Source organism: Natator depressus, chromosome 4, assembly GCF_965152275.1.
Source record: "Natator depressus isolate rNatDep1 chromosome 4, rNatDep2.hap1, whole genome shotgun sequence".
Classification (NCBI taxonomy): domain Eukaryota; kingdom Metazoa; phylum Chordata; order Testudines; family Cheloniidae; genus Natator; species Natator depressus.
The window spans coordinates 38,548,879-38,568,603 of NC_134237.1; the positions used below are offsets into that span (position 1 = coordinate 38,548,879).

General features: G+C 38.5%; 1 protein-coding gene across 2 annotated transcripts in view; it reads right to left on the minus strand.

The window, feature by feature from the left end:
* PRSS12 (serine protease 12) overlaps positions 1-19,725 on the minus strand; it is a 67,718-nt gene that overhangs the window by 18,589 nt on the left and 29,404 nt on the right. For both annotated transcript variants that reach the window (XM_074950788.1, XM_074950787.1), the window contains 5 exons: positions 19,333-19,474; positions 17,777-17,973; positions 14,075-14,216; positions 3,318-3,523; positions 1,618-1,696 (listed from right to left, as the gene is read on the minus strand). In XM_074950788.1, the coding sequence (XP_074806889.1) occupies positions 1,618-1,696; positions 3,318-3,523; positions 14,075-14,216; positions 17,777-17,973; positions 19,333-19,474 (766 nt within the window). The remainder of the gene's footprint in view (positions 1-1,617; positions 1,697-3,317; positions 3,524-14,074; positions 14,217-17,776; positions 17,974-19,332; positions 19,475-19,725) is intronic.

The following is a 19,725-nucleotide window of genomic DNA, read 5'->3' on the forward strand; positions in this document are numbered from 1 at the left end:
CTTATACTTTGTTCCTTATTCCTGTATCAATAAGATATTATGAATAGTCTTTGTGGTTGTCATAATTCACAAATATTAAGAAAACAAGTCTATCTGTATTTGCAGTTATACAAGTGTGGGTGGGTGAACATATGGGAGCATGTTTTATACCAATATGGCCAAGAACCAACTACCAGTTAATGCAAAGTCTTATTTTACAGCTATATCATCATCAAAGAAGTATATTTACTTGAGAAAAATGATGTTTTTAAAGCGTTAATAATACCCAACCTCCTTTCATACTATTTAGCCTTTTACAGTTCTGTTAAATGCATAGCAGACCCACAGATCCATCTATATGGTTCACAGCTATTCTGGATTTGGAGAATCTCAGGAGAAACTGAAATGGCTGTTTGTCTAAGGAAAGTAATTTAAGCTGATTAAAGAATAAAATTCCAATATACCCAAAAGTGAAATGCAATATCTGATACTGAGTTTGGTAAATACTGCAAAAATTTATCAATGATTATTTTTTGATCTGGTCTTCAGATTTGCTTTGAATGTGTTCCTGCTCTCTTTGTGTGTGCTTTCTGGGAATATTCTAGTGAACAAATTCACCAGCAGGAATGTTAACTCAGACAACAAAATTGACGTGCATATTACAAAGTATTCACATAAAGCAAATTTTAAATTCATAATCCTAAGATTTCCCACTGGAAATCTGTCTGTAAGAGTTCCGCACAGTCGATCAAGAAATTGAAACATGAAATGTGATTTATGTGTCCAACCAATTATGCAAATTTTGAATATTGCATATTCACATCAAATAGCTCACAAAGACACTAGAAATAAAAAACCATCCCCTATGCCCCACATGTGGGCTATACAGGAAGGACTATAGGCAGAGTGGCTTCATGGGAATGTCTGCATAATTGGATGTACATACCCTCCATAGCTCTCTGCTTTCCCAAGCTGTGCTTCCCCGCTGCTGGAACCTTTTGCCACAGCAAGAAAAGACTGCTGCTACCGGGAAAGGCTCTGGCAGGAAAGAGAGGCTCTGGCAGTTCCCTCTGCTGGAGTTCTTCCCTGCCACAGAGAAACACTCCAGCAGCTCCCCACTGCTGGAGCTCTTCATCCATTGCAGGAAAGATTCTGCCAGCTGGGAAAGGCTCTGACAGAGGGGAGGCAGCAGGGAAAGGTTCATCTGCTATATACCACAATGTGGATGTATCGCTACACGTATTGCCAGTGGCATGTAGTGTAGAAATAGTCAGAGAAAGGTCATGATGCACACCATGATGTCCCAAAGAGACTGAAGATGAGGAGACAGAGGAAGAGATGTAGACTGGAACAGCAGCCTTTAGATGGGGCTGCACAAAGCTTCACTCACTCTGAATTAATGGGTGAATAATTCATCCAGTTCTAACTGGCCTGGAAAAAACTATACTTGTTGAACAAAATTATGTTCTTTGTGCCAAACTAAGCCCAACATGGCAAAATTCACATTATTAATCTGCATTTATTTCATGAGAAGCAAAAAATTTAATCAGTAGCTAAACAAGGCTGAGGGCTTATGGCAACTGCACATCCCACAATTTTACACTGAAAATGACTTTCACTGTACTGAATATCATTTACCTTAAAGAATTTTTCCCACCAATTATCCGCTTCTGTCGACGATGCAGTAACCTCAATCCACAAACAGAAGCAAGGGAATCTAAACAGAAAATAAGGTTTAGGCCTTAAACTCCCACACAGCAACAATATATAGGGTTTGGTAGATTAAAAAAAAAGTGTATTTTATTTTGTTTGTTTAGTCGGTAAGGACATGATTCTGTGCTGAGTACCACCACCATCCAATGAACTCAGGGGGCGTTGTGTGCTCAGGACCTGCCTTGCAGGATCACACCTTATATTATTCTCAAAGTTTGTCAGTGAAATCCAATTAAACAATAATCACATATTCCTACAGCAAAATTTCGTTCTGGTATCTTCATAGTGGATTTTGACTCCCACACTGTTCTCTCTCCATACACAGGACTCCCACACAAAGATTTTTGACCCACATCTTTTACAGGTTCTGTCTGGCTGAGAATATTTTCTGAATTGTGATCACTAGGCAATGAGCACTATCCCCCATGCCTAGTAGAAAGCTAAACAGGTGTTCAAACCATTATCTGCAGTTTTTTTCAGTTCACAGTGTAAGAACGAGTTACCCTTCTGCATGTGATCCACTAAAAAAGAATCTTTTAATAAATATGAAGGTTATAATATGAATAATACACACAAAGAGCTGGAAATCTTTCCTTATTTTTCATGTCTGAAGTGATTTAAATGGAAGACCAATATTCTGCTCTCAGTTACATCAGCGTAAATCTGGAGTCACTCCTTTGACTTCTACAAAGTAATTTGAGAGACAGGGTGGGTGAGGTAATCTCTTTTATTAGACCAACTTCTCTTGGTCAGAGAAGTTTTTGTACTTATACAGAGCTCTCCAGGTCTCACTGGATGGTGATGGCACTCAGCATCTTGCAAGCTCAAAAACTGTAAGCTCAAAAGCTTGTCACACCCACCAACAGAAATATGTCCAATACACAATATTACCTCACCCACCTTGTCTCTCTAGTACCCTGGGACTGACATGGCTATAGTCACACTGTATACAAGAAGAAAAGGAGTAATTGTGGCACCTTAGAGACTAAAAAATGTATTTGAGCATAAGCTTTTGTGAGCTACAGCTCACTTCATCCTTAGCTGTAGCTCACGAAACCTTATGCTCAAATAAATTTGTAAGTCTCTAAGGTGCCACAAGTACTCCTTTTCTTTTTGCGAATACAGACTAACTTGGCTGCTACTCTGAAACTGTATACAAGGAAGTAATTCCTAATTTACACTGATGTGAGAGAAGAATTTGGCTCTGTATAGGGCTTAGTCCTCAGCTGCAGCCAATCTATGCTTGGCACAGGTGGTGGGAGGGAACAAAGGTGGTTTTCTCTCACCTTTATGCCTCCCTGGATCTGATTTAACATCCAGCATAACTTAAAGCCCTGGCTGCACCTAACTGCAATGGGCCCCATGTGGTTCAGCTGGAGGATTCCTCTGTGCCATTTAAGTTGGCTTTGTGGTTCCTTTCCACTGCCAGAATGACATAAAGAGCAAGCACTTGACCCACAGATTTTAAGGTACAGTGCATTTCTTGCCTTTTTTTTTTTTTAATATAAATATGTATGTTTTTCTCCTGTGAGATCAGATTTTTCACTTTCTTTTATTTTTCTAGCAATCATCATAATATACCTAGTTTTGAATCTATTGCCATAAACCTCACAAAGGTACTTCACCTTTATTACTGTTCCCGGATGCTTTCTTGCCAAGGTAGTCGCAAATCACACCAGCATCTTCACTGTGACGGCAGTTGTGTGTTCCAATATCCTGTTTTATGCAGTCTGTCAGGGATCTCTCATTTCCTGTACATTTCACATTATCCACATGGATTGGTCCTTTCCCTTCCCCAAAATATGCCATAGTCCTTGCTCTAGCTGAGCCTCTGCAAGCAGAACACCATTGTTTAATTAAAATGTTGTAAGCATTGTCCTACATTTGCCTAAACTGAAATATATAGAAGAGGATGTGAGTAGGGTACTAAGGATGAAGACTTTAAGGTTTTATTCCAAGTTCTGTTTCTAGTTCACTGCAGAACTTTGGATAAGTCACTTACTTTCTCATTGCCTCTATTAACTTATCTATACACTAGAATAATAACTAACTAACTTTGGAGGATTCATTTGTTTGTAAAATGCTTTTGTATCCTTAGCTAAAAAGCTCTATGAAAAGGAAAAGGATTTTTATATTGTAATAGCATGAAACAAAAACCCACGCTAATTTTTTTTCCATAATCTGTTTAATCCTTGTCTAAACTCAGCATCTGTGTACACTAAAAATAATTTATTTGTGTTACGATTCTTTCCGAAAACTAAACTGGCGAAATAAGGAAGGAGACCTACAGTTTACTGGGAACTATGTCTTCAAGTATACCATACATTAATGGCAACTATGAATATAAATCATGGCAGCATGGCACAGAAAATCACTAATAGTATATACAGAATATAACCTTCAAACTGAAGCCCCTTGTACTTTTGTTTTAGATGTAAAATAATAATACAATTAGAGAAAGAGATACATTTCATTGTTGTAATAATACTTTTGCAAAGAGTAAAGTTCAGAGTTGGATCTTTTCCAGCCCAGGCCATGTCCCATACTAATAACTAGTAAGGAGCTGCTATGCTGTCTTTGTGCCACCAGAGGTAGGTAGTTTATCTATCTATCAATTTAGCCAAGCTTTAATCAAAATATTAGAGACTACAGTCATGGGCATTACAGATATCCTTAGATTAGATGGAGTTCGTCAACTTTATCCCAGGTGTAACTCCATTGAAATCAATGGAGTTACACCAGAGATTAATTTAGCTTCATAAGGGCCCATTTCTGCAAAGTGCTTCAGTAGCAGTTGAGGGCATGCAAAATCTTGAAGTATTGGGCCCTAAATCTGTAATCACCACTAAAAAACTTGTGTGAAGCCCATTTTGAAATATGAGTTCTTTCATAGGATGTCCAAATCCTGAACTTGGGATGATGAAAACATCATTTAGGTACATGAGACAGACATTTATATGGATAGGTGTCAGGCTGAGAATCCATTTGTGGGATTTAAGGCATCTTATTAGGGTTTGAAAGTCTGATCCTTACAGATTATGTGCAATACAGTAGCATTTCACTAATAACTGGAAGGCCCATTGTAAATGACTGAATTTTGCAAATTAGCAAGCGAGTGAACAATAAAAAAGCAAGAATAATTCATCTCAGCATCCACTTTGTTCATTTAAGTGACAGATACAGTTCATTTTTAATTACTTATAATAAAGCTTCATAGTGTATTAGTAAATGTTCTGTAGTGTATTGTGTATAACTCTATGAAGTATTAGAGATCTAAGACATCCCTGCTGGCTTTGCTGAGAAGTGGGTGAGCACACAAGAACACTCTGTGTGAGTGAGAGAATTACAGGTTTGCAGATTAGTAAAATGAAAGTTAGTGTCGTTTTGTTGAAATACAATGTACTGAAAGAAAAGGAGTACTTGTGGCACCTTAGAGACTAACCAATTTATTTGAGCATAAGCTTTCGTGAGCTACAGCTCACTTCGTAGCTCACGAAAGCTTATGCTCAAATAAATTGGTTAGTCTCTAAGGTGCCACAAGTACTCCTTTTCTTTTTGCGAATACAGACTAACACGGCTGTTACTCTGAAACAATGTACTGAGTGCTATAGAGCTGTAGGGTATTGTTATATTATACCATGTGCATATATTTTCAACTAAGGTATACTACATCTACACGGCAATACAAAATCCTTGGTACGGAGTCTCAGAGCCCGGGTCAGCTGACTCAGGCTTGGGCTAATGGGCTATTTAATTGCAGTTCAAGACGCTTGGGCTGGTACCCTGGCTCTAGGGCCTTGCAAGGTGGGAATGTCCCAGAGCTCAGGCCACAGCCTAAGCCAGAACATCTACACCAGAATTAAACAGCCCCCCAGCTGAGCCCAGGAGCCCACATCAGCTGGCATGGGGCCAGCTGCAGGTTTTTAATTGCAGTGTAGACATACCCTTCCCTGAGGCCTACCCCCATTCACGGGATTTCAGAGCCTGGGCTCCTCCTGGAGCCCAAACGTCTACATTGCAATTTTTAACCCCACAGCCTGAGCCCTGTGAACCCGAGTCAGCTGACCTGGGCCAGCCATGGCAGTGCTGCAGGTCTTTTACTGCAGTGTAGACATAACCTAAGGCTTCATTTTGAAAAGTAGGACATTATTATCTGTCCAAAGGGATAACTGCATGTCCAGTGAGAAGCATAAGTGCATTTGTGCAGATTAACATTTCAAACAGGGATGTTTAATAATACCAAATGAGGCAGCAAAATAAGTAACACCCCCCCGTGTTGGGAGGGAGTAGCCCAGAAGCAGCTGCACAGGCTCTGCACCAGCTGGGGATTCCATAGTAATGGAAGAATCCCCTTCCACTGGAGAGCAGCACAACATGGCTGGATCAGGGGTCAAAGATCTCGAATGTCCATATAATTTAGACTGGAGAGTGGTGGGTGAAATGTTCCTCTCTTTTCAGACTTGAATATGCACATCTATATTCCCTGTGTGGATTTTTGACAACACACTAAAGAGGAGGAATAAAAAGGGAATGCAGAATAAAATAAGTGAATTGCAAAAATCTGCAAAAGAAAATTTTAGAAGACAGCTGGCAGAGTTGGTAGCACAAGGTCAAGCTGTCCCTAGACATTTTAATTTGTATGACCTGAACGTACATGCCAGATAAGACAAAGCCTCGCTGACTTTGGAAGCATAATAGGACAATCTTTACATAATGGGTTTAGAATGATTTGTTTAACTTGTTAACCACAAACAGTGTGTTCCAAATCCTCCCCCTACACCTCTCCGAACAATTATACTGATTGCAGACCCAGACACAAGGAACATACAAACTCCCTGATTTCTGTGGGGAGCTGATGTGTACATATAAAGTATCACAAAACAGTGACAAATTCCAGGCTTTTATTGCAAAATCGTATCTTCTTTGGGGATCTGCCTTTAAGAAAACTTTGTCAAGAGCATCTAGTAATGTTTAGTGAGGTATTTTCCTACAGTTCTTCAGGGTAAATTAATTTACCTGATTGTGAATTACCACCTTTCATTGCTAAACCCTTCTCCTAGGAATAATTATTATTTACGGTGTGTCATTGTGCTCATAGTGTTTTATTAAATACTTAAGTCCACACCCCCCCAAAGAGCTTAAAATCTAAATCTCACACAAAACAATACAACATACAAGTCAATAGTTTGCACACAAAAAGATATGGAGGCAAAAGTAGTAGTTTTTAAGAAGAAATATGAAGGAGAAGGAGAGAGAGAGATTAGATTATTCATTGGCGCAAAGAGTATAGCTGCCAAAGCATCAGAAGTATCAGTATGAGTAGCCTGTTTCAAGGGAGCTCTTCCACACCGTTTTAACAAACTTTTCTGTTGCCATGCACTGGTGCAGGCTGCCACACTGATCATTTCTATGCATGGGAGTTTATTCAGTGCACTCCACTTTATCGACACTTGCTTAATCAAAAAATTGTTTTAAAAAGGACGTCTCCCAGGGAACAGACTTAAGTCTAATGATGCTCAACAACAAACAGTACTGCTTAATGGGGAAAGTAATTCCACTCATTGGGAAATCTGGATATTTAATGTTATTTAGGTCTTAGTTTTGTGCAAGAATATGCTGTAACAACAGCTTTCAGTCCATCTTTATCAGAAAGTGTATATATTACTTAATTACCACCTTCCACTCCAGCTACACATGCTGGGTCACCAGAGCAGGTATCTCACAGTTGCCCCAGGACAGGCAGCAGGGTTGGCCCCAGAGCCTCAGATGTATTTAGTGAAATCAGTGGCACTTACGCATCTAAATACCTCTGAGGCTCTGGGCCTCAATCACTATCTCAGTAGTTCCTCCCAGGTTCATGGCCTTATACAGTAACATGATGAGCTCTGCAGGGGCATTACTATTAAAATGGAGATATCTGTTAATTGGGAAATCCTGTTAATTAGTTCAAAAGGCCCCAGTCCTTGCTCTTTTGAGTAGGACACTAATTGCAGTACATACATTTCTTTAATACATATGTGTGATTTTAATTTGATCTTCTATTTTCTGTTTTCATACCCTGCTATCATTTAAAAAGAAAAGGAGTACTTGTGGCACCTTAGAGACTAACAAATTTATTTGAGCATAAGCTTTTGTGAACTACAGCTCACTTCATCGGATGAATGCAGTGGAAAATACAGTGGGGAGATTTATATACACAGAGAACATGAAACAATGGGTGTTACCATACACACTGTAACAGGAGTGACCAGGTAAGGTGAGCTATTACCAGCAGGAGAGCGGGGGGGGGGGGACGACCTTTTGTAGTGATAATCAAGGTGGGCCATTTCCAGCAGTTGACAAGAATGTGTGAGGAACAGTGGAGGTGGTAGGGGGAATAAACATGGGGAAATAGTTCTACTTTGTGGAATGACACATTCACTCCCAGTCTTTATTCAAGCCTAAGTTAATTGTATCCAGTTTGCAAATTAATTCCAATTCAGCAGTCTCTCGTTGGAGTCTGTTTCTGAAGAAGTTTTGTTGAAGAATTGCCACTTTTAGGTCTGTAATCGAGTGACCAAAGAGATTGAAGTGTACTCCGACTAGTTTTTGAATGTTATAATTCTTGACGTCTGATTTGTGTCCATTTATTCTTTTACGTAGAGACTGTCCAGTTTGACCAATGTACATGGCAGAGGGGCATTGCTGGCACATGATGGCATATATCACATTGGTAGATGTGCAGGTGAACGAGCCTCTGATAGCGTGGTTGATGTGATTAGGCCCTGTGATGGTGTCCCCTGAATAGATATGTGGACACAGTTGGCAACGGGCTTTGTTGCAAGGATAGGTTCCTGGGTTAGTGTTTTTGTTGTATGGTGTGTGGTTGCTGGTGAGTATTTGCTTCAAGTTGGGGGGCTGTCTGTAAGCAAGGACTGGCCTGTCTCCCAAGATCTGTGAGAGTGATGGGTCGTCCTTCAGGATAGGTTTAGATCCTTGATGATGCGTTGGAGAGGTTTTAGTTGGGGGCTGAAGGTGATGGGTAGTGGCATTGTGTTATTTTCTTTGTTGGGCCTGTCCTGTAATAGGTAACTTCTGGGTACTCTTCTAGCTCTGTCAATCTGTTTCTTCACTTCAGTAGGTGGGTATTGTAGTTGTAAGAATGCTTGATAGAGATCTTGTAGTTGTTTGTCTCTGTCTGAGGGGTTGGAGCAAACCTATCCTTGCAACAAAGCCCGTTGCCAACTGTGTCCACATATCTATTCAGGGGACACCATCATAGGGCCTAATCACATCAGCCACACTATCAGAGGCTCGTTCACCTGCGCATCTACCAATGTGATATATGCCATCATGTGCCAGCAATGCCCCTCTGCCATGTACACTGGTCAAACTGGACAGTCTCTACGTAAAAGAATAAATGGACACAAATCAGATGTCAACTGAGAACACTTCAATCTCTTTGGTCACTCGATTACAGACCTAAAAGCGGCAATTCTTCAATAAAAAAACTTTAGAAACAGACTCCAACGAGAGACTGCTGAATTGGAATTAATTTGCAAACTGGATACAATTAACTTAGGCTTGAATAAAGACTGGGAGTGGATGTGTCATTCCACAAAGTAAAACTATTTCCCCATGTTTATTCCCCCTACCACCTCCACTGTTCCTCACACGTTCTTGTTAACTGCTGGAAATGGCCCACCTTGATTATCACTACAAAAGTCGCCCCCGCCCCCCACTCTCCTGCTGGTAATAGCTCACCTTACCTGATCCCTCTTGTTACAGTGTGTATGGTAACATCCATTGTTTCATGTTCTCTGTGTATATAAATCTCCCCACTGTATTTTCCACTGCATGCATCCGATGAAGTGAGCTGTAGGTCATGAAAGCTTATGCTCAAGTAAATTTGTTAGTCTCTAAGGTGCCACAAGTACTCCTTTTCTTTTTGCGGATACAGACTAACAGGGCTGCTACTCTGAAACCTGCTATCATTTACTGATTGAAGCAGGGTGTGTAGGTCACCTAGTTAATAGTGTCTGGTGCAGAGCAGAAGGGGAAGGAACAGCCATATTTGGATACTGAATCAGCTAATAAACACTGTCCCCCCTCAATCTTCCTCTTAAGGATTTCTTTTGGAGACAGTGAGTCAGGGATTTTCAAAGGAGCCTAAGGGAGTTAGGCACCCAAATTACACTGAATTACAAGTTGCCATTTGCATGTATATTTTCCTTATTTACACACACACCCCCACCCCTGTGGAAAATTAATATATATATGTGTGTGTGTGTGTGTGTGCGCACATTTTTGCACCTGAATATAGTGTTTAAAAAACTGTCCTTTCTATCAATTGTCCTTACTGCTGTGCTCCAGACAGCATTAGTAGAGTGACCTCCAGCCTCTGTCTTCAGTCAGAGAGCAATGGCTGAAGGCTGAAAAAACAAAATATGATAAAAAATTAATGCCTTTATATTTAAAGCAAAAAGCAACAAAACACCACACCGGGATTGCTGTTGCACTTAGGGTATGTCTACACAGCGTCTGGGAAGGTGCTTTGTGGCATGGGTAGATGGACACACGCTAGTTCCGCTTGAGCTAGTGCACTAAAAATAGTGGGGTATAGGCAGCGGCTCAGGCTAGCAGCAGGAGTACAAGCCCACCCATCCCCCAAGAAACCTAAAATGGTTCAGTACAGAAATATAAAAGGAAAAAAAATCTGATCTCTATTACACTAGTGTAAATCCAGAGAAACTGAGACCAAAATTTGTTCCATAGTGTAGACTGGGAGTATAACCATGCATTGAAAGTGAATTACAAAGCTTTTGCTAAAATACATTTTGATATTAAGATCCCAATACATTAATCAAATATATGGTAGGCTTAACCATTAGAAATAAACATTAAAATTAAATATTTTAAACTGTTTCTCATTCATTATCAAGCTGGTATGTAAAAGAAAAACAGATAAAAAGCAGGGATCTGTACTCCAATATGGTAGACTAGACCCACCAAGCGCATAGGCGCACAGTGGTATATACTGATGTTCCAGTTAATGAATACCTTACAAGGACAAAAACCTGTCCTCCCACATAGAAAATCTGCATGGAAAAGGTTGAATGGAAGTTTCTGCTACATTACCAAAACTGTACTGAAAAAATACCCTAATCTTCATTTCGTATATGTTTATATATTCATAACCCAGTTCTTCCAGAAAAGAGCTCCAAATATCTTAGAATTTTCATCATGCCAATTAACTTGCTCAACAAGCATAAGAGTTTCTAAAACATCTCTCTTCTATCCTTTTCCCCCATCCATAAAATTACTCTACTTGCTAGTCTTTGTCAGACATTAAGTAATGCTCCACGAAAGGTGCATGTTCTTTCAGTTTTAAGTGTGTTTTGATTAGCCACCATTAATTTTTTTTTTTTATTTCACAACTGCTTTTCCCGTTAGGAGGATGGCTTTCTAATGTTCTTCAGATTGTTTTTCTGCTACTAACATTAATCTACAAGTATGCAAGTTGGCTTAATGACAGATCTTTAAGAGTACTATTAAGTGGGGCCTAGACATCTTGCCAACTTGGGTTTCCAGATTCAACTTCAGAAACAAATCTTAATTAAAAGGTTATTAATGTTACAAAGCAGTATTTTGTAAAAAATAAAAACATAGTTCCTTGTTAACCTTGGGAGCAATATATGCAGTACAACTATTAATTCATTTGTTTTACTCTCTGTTGCACAAGTCTGCATTTTAAGGAAATCTCCACTCCCCTGCTGGCCTGAGTCAAAAATATGTATGTATGATTTACAGGCTTCACATTTTCCAGAAAAAAAAATGTAAAGTCAGACACCCTAAGTTTCCCAGTAGCAGTGCTGTAAGTGTAAATCACAGTTATGTAAGTGGAAAATAATACCTCTTTATGAACTTTTAGTTCCATGGTCATTCTTAATGAAAATTGATGTCAGCTTCAGTATTTAGCTCTTTGCCAACATTTTCCAGAAAAAGACTAGTTTTTGTCTCTAAAAAGCAGCACTCACAGAGCCCAATTTTCGAACATAGGTGTGTAAATAGAAGATCCTAACCTTGTAATGAGACACTCAAATCAGCACTCAGACTGAAGTCTGAATCAGAGCAAACAAATATATGCAGTAAAATCCTCAGACCTGATTGTTCTCACATACATGGCTGCACATAAGAGCAAAGTCAAGCTCCTGGAGTGTACCTGTCACCATTTACTGAACAAGCAAGGAATAAGAAAACAGCCCTCAGCGCAGACTTCCAAGTATGCTGGCTGACTCTCCCAATTATCAGAATCCCCATATATCCAAGATTTGTACTCTGGCCCAAGTCCTTCACTTGATATGTACCCTACTATATTATCTTCCTTAATTCTGAACCCCTGTAATGACAGGATATAAATTGAGAATCCAACTATCTGTCTTTGAAATGGCTTAAAAATGGAATGTGGGGATGAGTGAGTGGGTTTGGTGCATCTGTGACAGAAATATGAAAAGCCTGTGCGTCTGAGTAGGCTGAGGAAGAAGCAGACTAAATGACTCAGTAGGAAATAATACAAATCTATAAGGTTCTTTAGCTTGGAAGTTATTTGAAAAAAACACTTAAAGCAAAACAGCCTTTTCTGGACTATTTTCAGATCTTATTAGCACTACTATTTATAAGTCTGTCCTTGGCCATCACACCTACCTTGATTCCTAATGCCCCAACAAGAAATGTCTAATGAGCGGTGGAAGGCTGATTGAGTGGCTTTGTTCACCAGTGGCATATAAAAGTTGCAATTTTTTTAATTAAATATTTTTTCCTGTTAGCTCTGTTATTTTATTTCAGCAGGCTTATTCAAGTTATTATCATGTACCCTGCAGCCAGGCTCCTTTTATGATCCCTTCAAATCTCACAAACTAAGCAGGGTCAGGCCAGTCAGTAAATGAACAAAAAACCTCTCAGTGCTGTTGATTCAGTGGCTACCACTCTTACCTCTGAGTCAGTACTAAAGCAATGCCCATGTCTGGTGGCACTGGGCAGTGTGCTGCTGGAGTTGCTATCTTTTGAACTAGATAGAAAACCAAGTTAGTCATTAAAACCACTTAAGACTTCACAACTATTTGAGGTCATTCAAGATCACAGCACATAGATATTAATAAAACCACAGTTTATAAAAACTACTTGTGATCAATAAACAATTACATTGAGCTCTTTGCATGAGTAAGATCATTGTCCCTAATTAGGGTGACCAGATAGCAAGTGTAAAAATAAGGACAGGGGATGGAGGGTAATAGGTGCCTATATAAGAAAAAGCCCCCAAAATCGGGACTGTCCCTATAAAATTGGGACATCTGGTCACCCTATCCCGAACAGTCTGGCCAAATTCAAAGCTGGTTTTATTGTCTTGACCATAAGTAACTCTTTTCTGTAGTTTCACTGGGAAACGCATTCTGTACTACCTTTCCTTTTCTAACGTGTAACGTTACACTGAACTGTTAAATATTACCCTTTGTTTCACCCCAAACATGGCTACATTTCAGGTGACAGATAAATTATGTCCATGTGCATCAGTTTAAAATCTTTCGAGATTAAAGGTGTTATATAAATTAAGATAATTGTCATTTATCACCAAAACCCAGAAATAATAATTACAATAAAAATAAAATTAAAAAGCCAAAGAATCTCGAAGGTTCACAGATACAGAAAATCATTTCTGTTAACATGAATGGTCATTATCTCTACTACTCAACTCTAGGCTACACCCCAGTGCATTCTTTTAAATATTAATTTTCTTCTTGTTTCCATTATCTTTCCATTCCTGAAGGATGTGGCAAATCATTTCCTTGAACTTTGTTAGTGCTTTAGGAAGACTGGAAACCAAGCTCAGTTATAATCAAAGAAGTAAGGTTAAAATAGTTCAGAGCAGGAAAGAATACTGAGCAGATATGTTGAGCCTAATTCTCTTCTCAGTTACATCGGTGCAACTCACAGAAGTTGAGTGTGAATGAGAATTTGGCCTATTGTGCGTAGATAATATGAATAGCCACATAAATAACAAGTTAAATATCGTATTTATACCGCAGTTTAGTCATTTTAAAATATTTGGTTTTATTAAACAGATTTTTCAATAACTGCTTTTAACCTACACTTCAGTTGTTAGCTGAGCTTAGTAAAGACAATTATGCTTTGGCGTTACTGCCCTTTTTCTGAGGCATATTAGCTTCCTTATGAAGAAGTAGTAAAATTGTAGCAGGCTTTACTTTTGTATATTTCACAGATAGCAGAGTAAAGTATACTAAGCAGACAAATATTACCTAGTCAGGTAATACTCAGTTGCACAAACTTTATGCAGTCAGATATGGTAATCAGATAACCTGAAGAACAGTTGAAGGATTTTTCTTACTTGTAGCCAAGCTGTCGACAGACCACAGCTGCATCCTTATCAGACCATCCATCATCACAAATTGTGCCCCACTGGCCATTGATAAAAATCTCCACACGTCCTTCTTTCTTATTCTCACCATCCATCAGCCTGATGGGAGGACCTAGGAATAAGTTACACAACAGTAGAAACAAAAACTATTATTTTAGGTCATTTCATCACATTCCAGGGATAGGGTCAACTGACACTTATGTTCAACAAGATTCTACTTTAATGATATCATCTGTTAAAGTATTCATGTATTTTGTCATGGCAGGCAGCATGAAGCATTTTATATACATTACAACAAATCATGAAGCACCACTGTACTCCTTATGCTTTAAATTGTAGGGTTCATCGGTTTCTTCCATTACATATAAATATGTAACACAGCTTATAACTTGACTGGAACTTACACAGCCCAGTTCTTTCCCCAACCGTAGAGAACAATCTGATTGATTCTTGTGTTATGAGACTACACCCACGATACCCATTTGAGCAGACCATATTCTTCATAGAGGACTTTTACAGGAGGATTTAGCTAAACCTCAACAATAAATACAATCACTCATACAAACCACCCCCACCAAGCTCACCCTACAGCCCAGCAACAAATGTACTAGCCCATGTTACTACAAATGCATTACTTATACAAAGTATTCTCCAGCATGTTGACTAGTATACTCTGAAGTATTAGCATCATTAAAACTAATACATTTGTCCAACTGAATAAAGTATATTCGGTTATAGATTTTCCTTGGCTTTTTTTAAATGATGTTTGTTCATTTACTCTCATTCAGAAAATTTGATAATACAAAATCAATCAGTCTCCCAGTTATTGATATGAATTACTGAGATTTTTACTAATTATGTGCTCTTACCCAAAGGCCAATTGTATATATTATTATTCTAGCTGAGTATTTAGACTGCAAGTTTCAAAAAAACTGTGTCATAAAAAGCCCTAAGGGTATAATTCTCATTTACACGAATGCCCTTTTTCAACCCTTAGGCAGTGCAAGGGCCTTAAAGTAGGCATAAATTCAACTTGAGGCCCCTTTACTCTGTGTAAATGAGAATCATCTCCGCAATCTTTTTGTATGTACAGGTTTCAGAGTAACAGCCGTGTTAGTCTGTATTCGTAAAAAGAAAAAAGAAAAGGAGTACTTGTGGCACCTTAGAGACTAACCAGTTTATTTGAGCATGAGCTTTCATGAGCTACATCCGATGAAGTGAGCTGTAGCTCACAAAAGCTCATGCTCAAATAAACTGGTTAGTCTCTAAGGTGCCACAAGTACTCCTTTTCTTTTTTCTTTTTGTATGTAGTACTTGATATATCCCTAATATTTTCCATTAGAGTTCTTTCCAATAATTGGACAAGTTATTGTTCCTCCTCACTCTCCCACAAATTGAAGACAACTTAGCTAGAAAGCCAGTGAAAATTACTGCCTACCTAAGAGGGAGAGCAAATAATGGGCCAGATTTTGCTCTTAGTAAAACTAGTGTTAATTTGGCATTAGTCATTGGGCTCAATTCACCCAGAGTTATCTTATTGAAAGTGAAAAAGCTTTAAAACTGAATTATTTTAGCATAAAAATGTTTTTCACTTCAATTTTTTTTTATTATTTACAGTTTACCATATATTTCCTTTTTGCAATTAACTTAGGCTGCACAATTACATTTATTGCTCAGTTTCTCTTAGTTTCTAGTCAGTTACATTTTTGGGGTCTCATATACTAAAACCATTTTGTTGTTGTTATTGGTTCCTCACCACTCTATGGGAAACATTTAAATTCATAACTCAAATTTGTTAAGTGTAATAAAAAATGAATTACAAATTAATATCTGCAGAGCATTTTTTTTTTTAACAAAAATCTGGTTTGTGTCTTAAACCAGTTGTCTGTCTCCCTTTAATGTTTATATTTAAAAATACTCTTTCTTATACTTTTCCTCCACTGAATTCCTTTTTAGAGGAAATATTTAATACTTTCTCAAATGTTAGGAAACAAATAGTAGCAACATAGCCTTTGTCTTCTGTCAAACCAGAAACATTACAGCAAATCTCAGTCTCCTCTTTATTCTTCTGTTGTAATGAAGTGTGCTATTCTGGAAGAACATGATTTTAGTGTAAATTATACTCATATTATCCAGATAGGTACAGAAGATTTTAGCAATAAAATATATGTATTTTATTGTTACCTCATCTTGGTATATTTTAGCAAATAAGTCTAGATGTGTGGAATTAATATGACTTTCAGGTGAACTGAGGGGGATACGAGAATGTTACCCTCTGGATATATTTAAGTGAACTGAATCTTGTTCAGCTAGGATTATGCAGCAGCGTAAATAGTTTGTATCTGTGCAGACAGCCGCCGTGATTTGAATGCCCGTTATTAGAGGGTTTATTTCTAGCAAACACACTGTAGCAGTCTCACCCATATGTAATCATTGGTTGTATGATACCACAAGAATAATAATTATTTGTGGAGTCTGGGGAGCAGGAGGTTTTGAAGGGAAGAGAGGAAGGAAGAGAGAAGAAAAAGATTGAAGATGTGGAAAAGTGTAGTAAAATACTGTATTATTGCAAGCTGAGATAGCACTTTAAAGCAGTAAATCCATGTTTTAGTTTCACAAGGCAAACTTTCAGGCTGGGATTTTCAAAGGAAATTAACTCAGGGGAGTTAGGCACCCAAATCCCTTTAGAATTCACTGGGAGCTGGAGACCTAACTTCCTTAGGTTCCTTTGAAAATCCAAGATTCAACAACTACTACAATATACTTGGGTAAACTTTTAAAAATATGGGCAACAATTTTACAAATATGTATCTAAATATAAGCTCTTACATCCATATGTAGCCAACTAAATAAGTAACCTTGTTTTCAAAAGTATTGAGCAATGATACTGTAGTTCCCACGATAGTCAATGTGTGACATTTTTGATAGCCAGACTACTTATGGATTTCGGCACTTATATTTAGGCACACATTTTTAAAAATCTTGACCATAATATTTTATGTTTCTTCTCTTTAATGCAACTTAACTATATTTTACATCAGAAAACAACTTCTGTGTTTGTACAGTGCCTTGCACAAAAGGGTCCCGGTCCATGACTGTGGCTCCTAGGCTCTTCTGTAATACAAGTGACTGATAATGGTAATTAATAATACAGGACATAATTCCATGTTTCTAATAATTTTCACTGTCCATCTCTGAATGCCCTCTATTTCTCCAATCTCTCTTTTCAGATGGGGTGCAAGAACCTAAGTCCACAGGGAGGTTTACTAATGATTTATCATTCTTTCAGTTCATTACAACTTGCAGAGTACTAAGTGAAACTCAGTATACCATCAGGAGGGGCTCACTAGGTCTAAAAACCCATCCAGACACAGATTTAGGTTTCATTGGCTCTGGATTCACTGCATTACAGATTAACGTTGTTTCTTTATGCCCTGAATATTTATGTTCCCATGTGCAACCTTAACAGCTCCATGTGCTCTTCAAAGGGAGAACTTTCTCTCCCCCTTCACATACACATATACCTACCTCTGACGGATTAACAGCTTAACTACATACAGGCAGCAGAATAAGTGGAGATTCAAATTTGTAGCATCTTTAAAGAGGCTGCATTCTGTTTGAATCTTTAGGCAGAGGAATGCTGACATTTATTAGTTACAAAGAATGCCTTACCCAGTGAGAATCTATGGCTATCATTATCTGCGTGACAGGTTATTCTGACATCCTCCTGATGGTTGCAATCATGCTTTCCCCACTCTCTCTTTGAGCACTGAAGAATGGTTGATTCTTTTCCTGAGCAGCTGACATCATCCAACCAGATAGGCCCAGTCCTCTCTTCTAAGTAGCTTTCTGATGCACTTTTTCCATACCTGTGTAACAAATATGTATGCATAATTTATGAGCAATACTGCACAGGGGATATGATACTTCAGCACCAAAGAGGAAATTATTCTTTGTGAATGGATAAAACCGACTGCTCTCAAGCACAAAGAGAACAGGCAAATTTAGCTCTGGCAAAAGAAAGTTCAGCTTCCATTTGGACATTTATTTGGAGATGCCACAATCCTGGAATTACGATAGCAGAATTCCTTTCTGTTGTATCATGAATAATGGATGATGACTTCAGAGAGTGAATAAATGAAGCAAGAGAAAGGCAATGTACATAGTAAAAGAAATTCCATTTGTAACCAGACACAATATGACATTGGAATGAGAGTTTTGTAAAAGATGTATTTTAAAAAATTGTGTTCCAGAGCATGGCTGTTAATTTTTTTGAGCTAGATACAGAAATACCTATACCATGGGTAAGCCTAAGTGACTTTAATGGGAGTTCCATGGGCAAAAGACTGGCAGAATCAGACTTTTGGTTTTGCATGGTGAAGCAGCTTCTCTTTCCAGAATGTGCGTGTTTGGCCTCAGCCAGCAAGTAGGATGATAGACAGGAACTTGGTGCATGTCTAGGGACTTCTCCATCTCAGACTGAAGTCTCAGACTGAGACAAAAAGTTTCTGATCTTTCTGTTAAGAGGCCACAAATGTCTAAAAGAGACTGGAGGAAGAGAGGATGGAGCTTGATGGATTTCAGCTCAGATTTTTTGCACATAGCACATATTTCAAAAATTCTCCTCTTCCAAGGTAAAAGTGATTCTCACTGAGATTGAGAATGGGAGTTACTGGTATCCTGCAGAGAAGAATCAGGGTCCATGAGTGCAATGTGTCTCCATGAAATACATCAGTTGTAGGTGGAGGTTTATAACTTCAGTAATATCAAGTTATGGCTGAACTATGAAGTTCTTTTAATCTCAAGGATGAATTTTCCTCACATCTCATCCTGAAAATGACCATTAAGAATTCTCCCAAAAGGCCTGACCAAAGCCCCGTGAAGGCAATGAGAGTCTTCCCCTTGATTTCTTCCTCTACTCATTTAACAGCATAAACAGATCAAACTGACTCAGAGCAGCACTGTGTTAATGTTCTTCCAAATCTGAGAACAACCAGCATCATAAATCATTTAGGAAATTACTTTTTGGTTTTTGTACAGTGTTCTGTTTCTTACTGCAGTGCAGTATACAAAGCTTTTCACAATACAAAACTGATGCTCATGAGATTATTAGGGAAAAAGGGCAACACAGCACATTTAATAGTTTGTGGAGTACAGACAGTATTTTGCAAAGGTTTATCACTACTGCTAAACCAAGTGTTTAGTTGTCTCATATAAAAGGATCTTACTTAAATCCCAGCTGCCGACAAACCACCTGTGTATTCATCTCAGTCCACCCGTCATCACAGACTGTGCCCCACTGCCCGCTGTAATGTACCTCCAGACGTCCTTCATGACTGCCTTTCCCACCTGCTAGTCTTATTGCACCATCTGTGGCATTAGCAAGTAAGAAAAAGCAAGAATCAGTTCTGCTTAAGATGCAGTTATCTTGTTATTCCCCAGGAAAAGTAAAAACAAAATTTACAGTATTGGTTCAGACCACACGGCTACCATGTCTGGCAATAATGTTTGAACAGAAGGTGAAAAAAAACCAACCCCATAATGTACCTGTCAGCTGTGCAATGCTTTATATGTAGCAATTGTTCAAGTGCAATGGAAAATTGTTTAAATCATTGATCCTC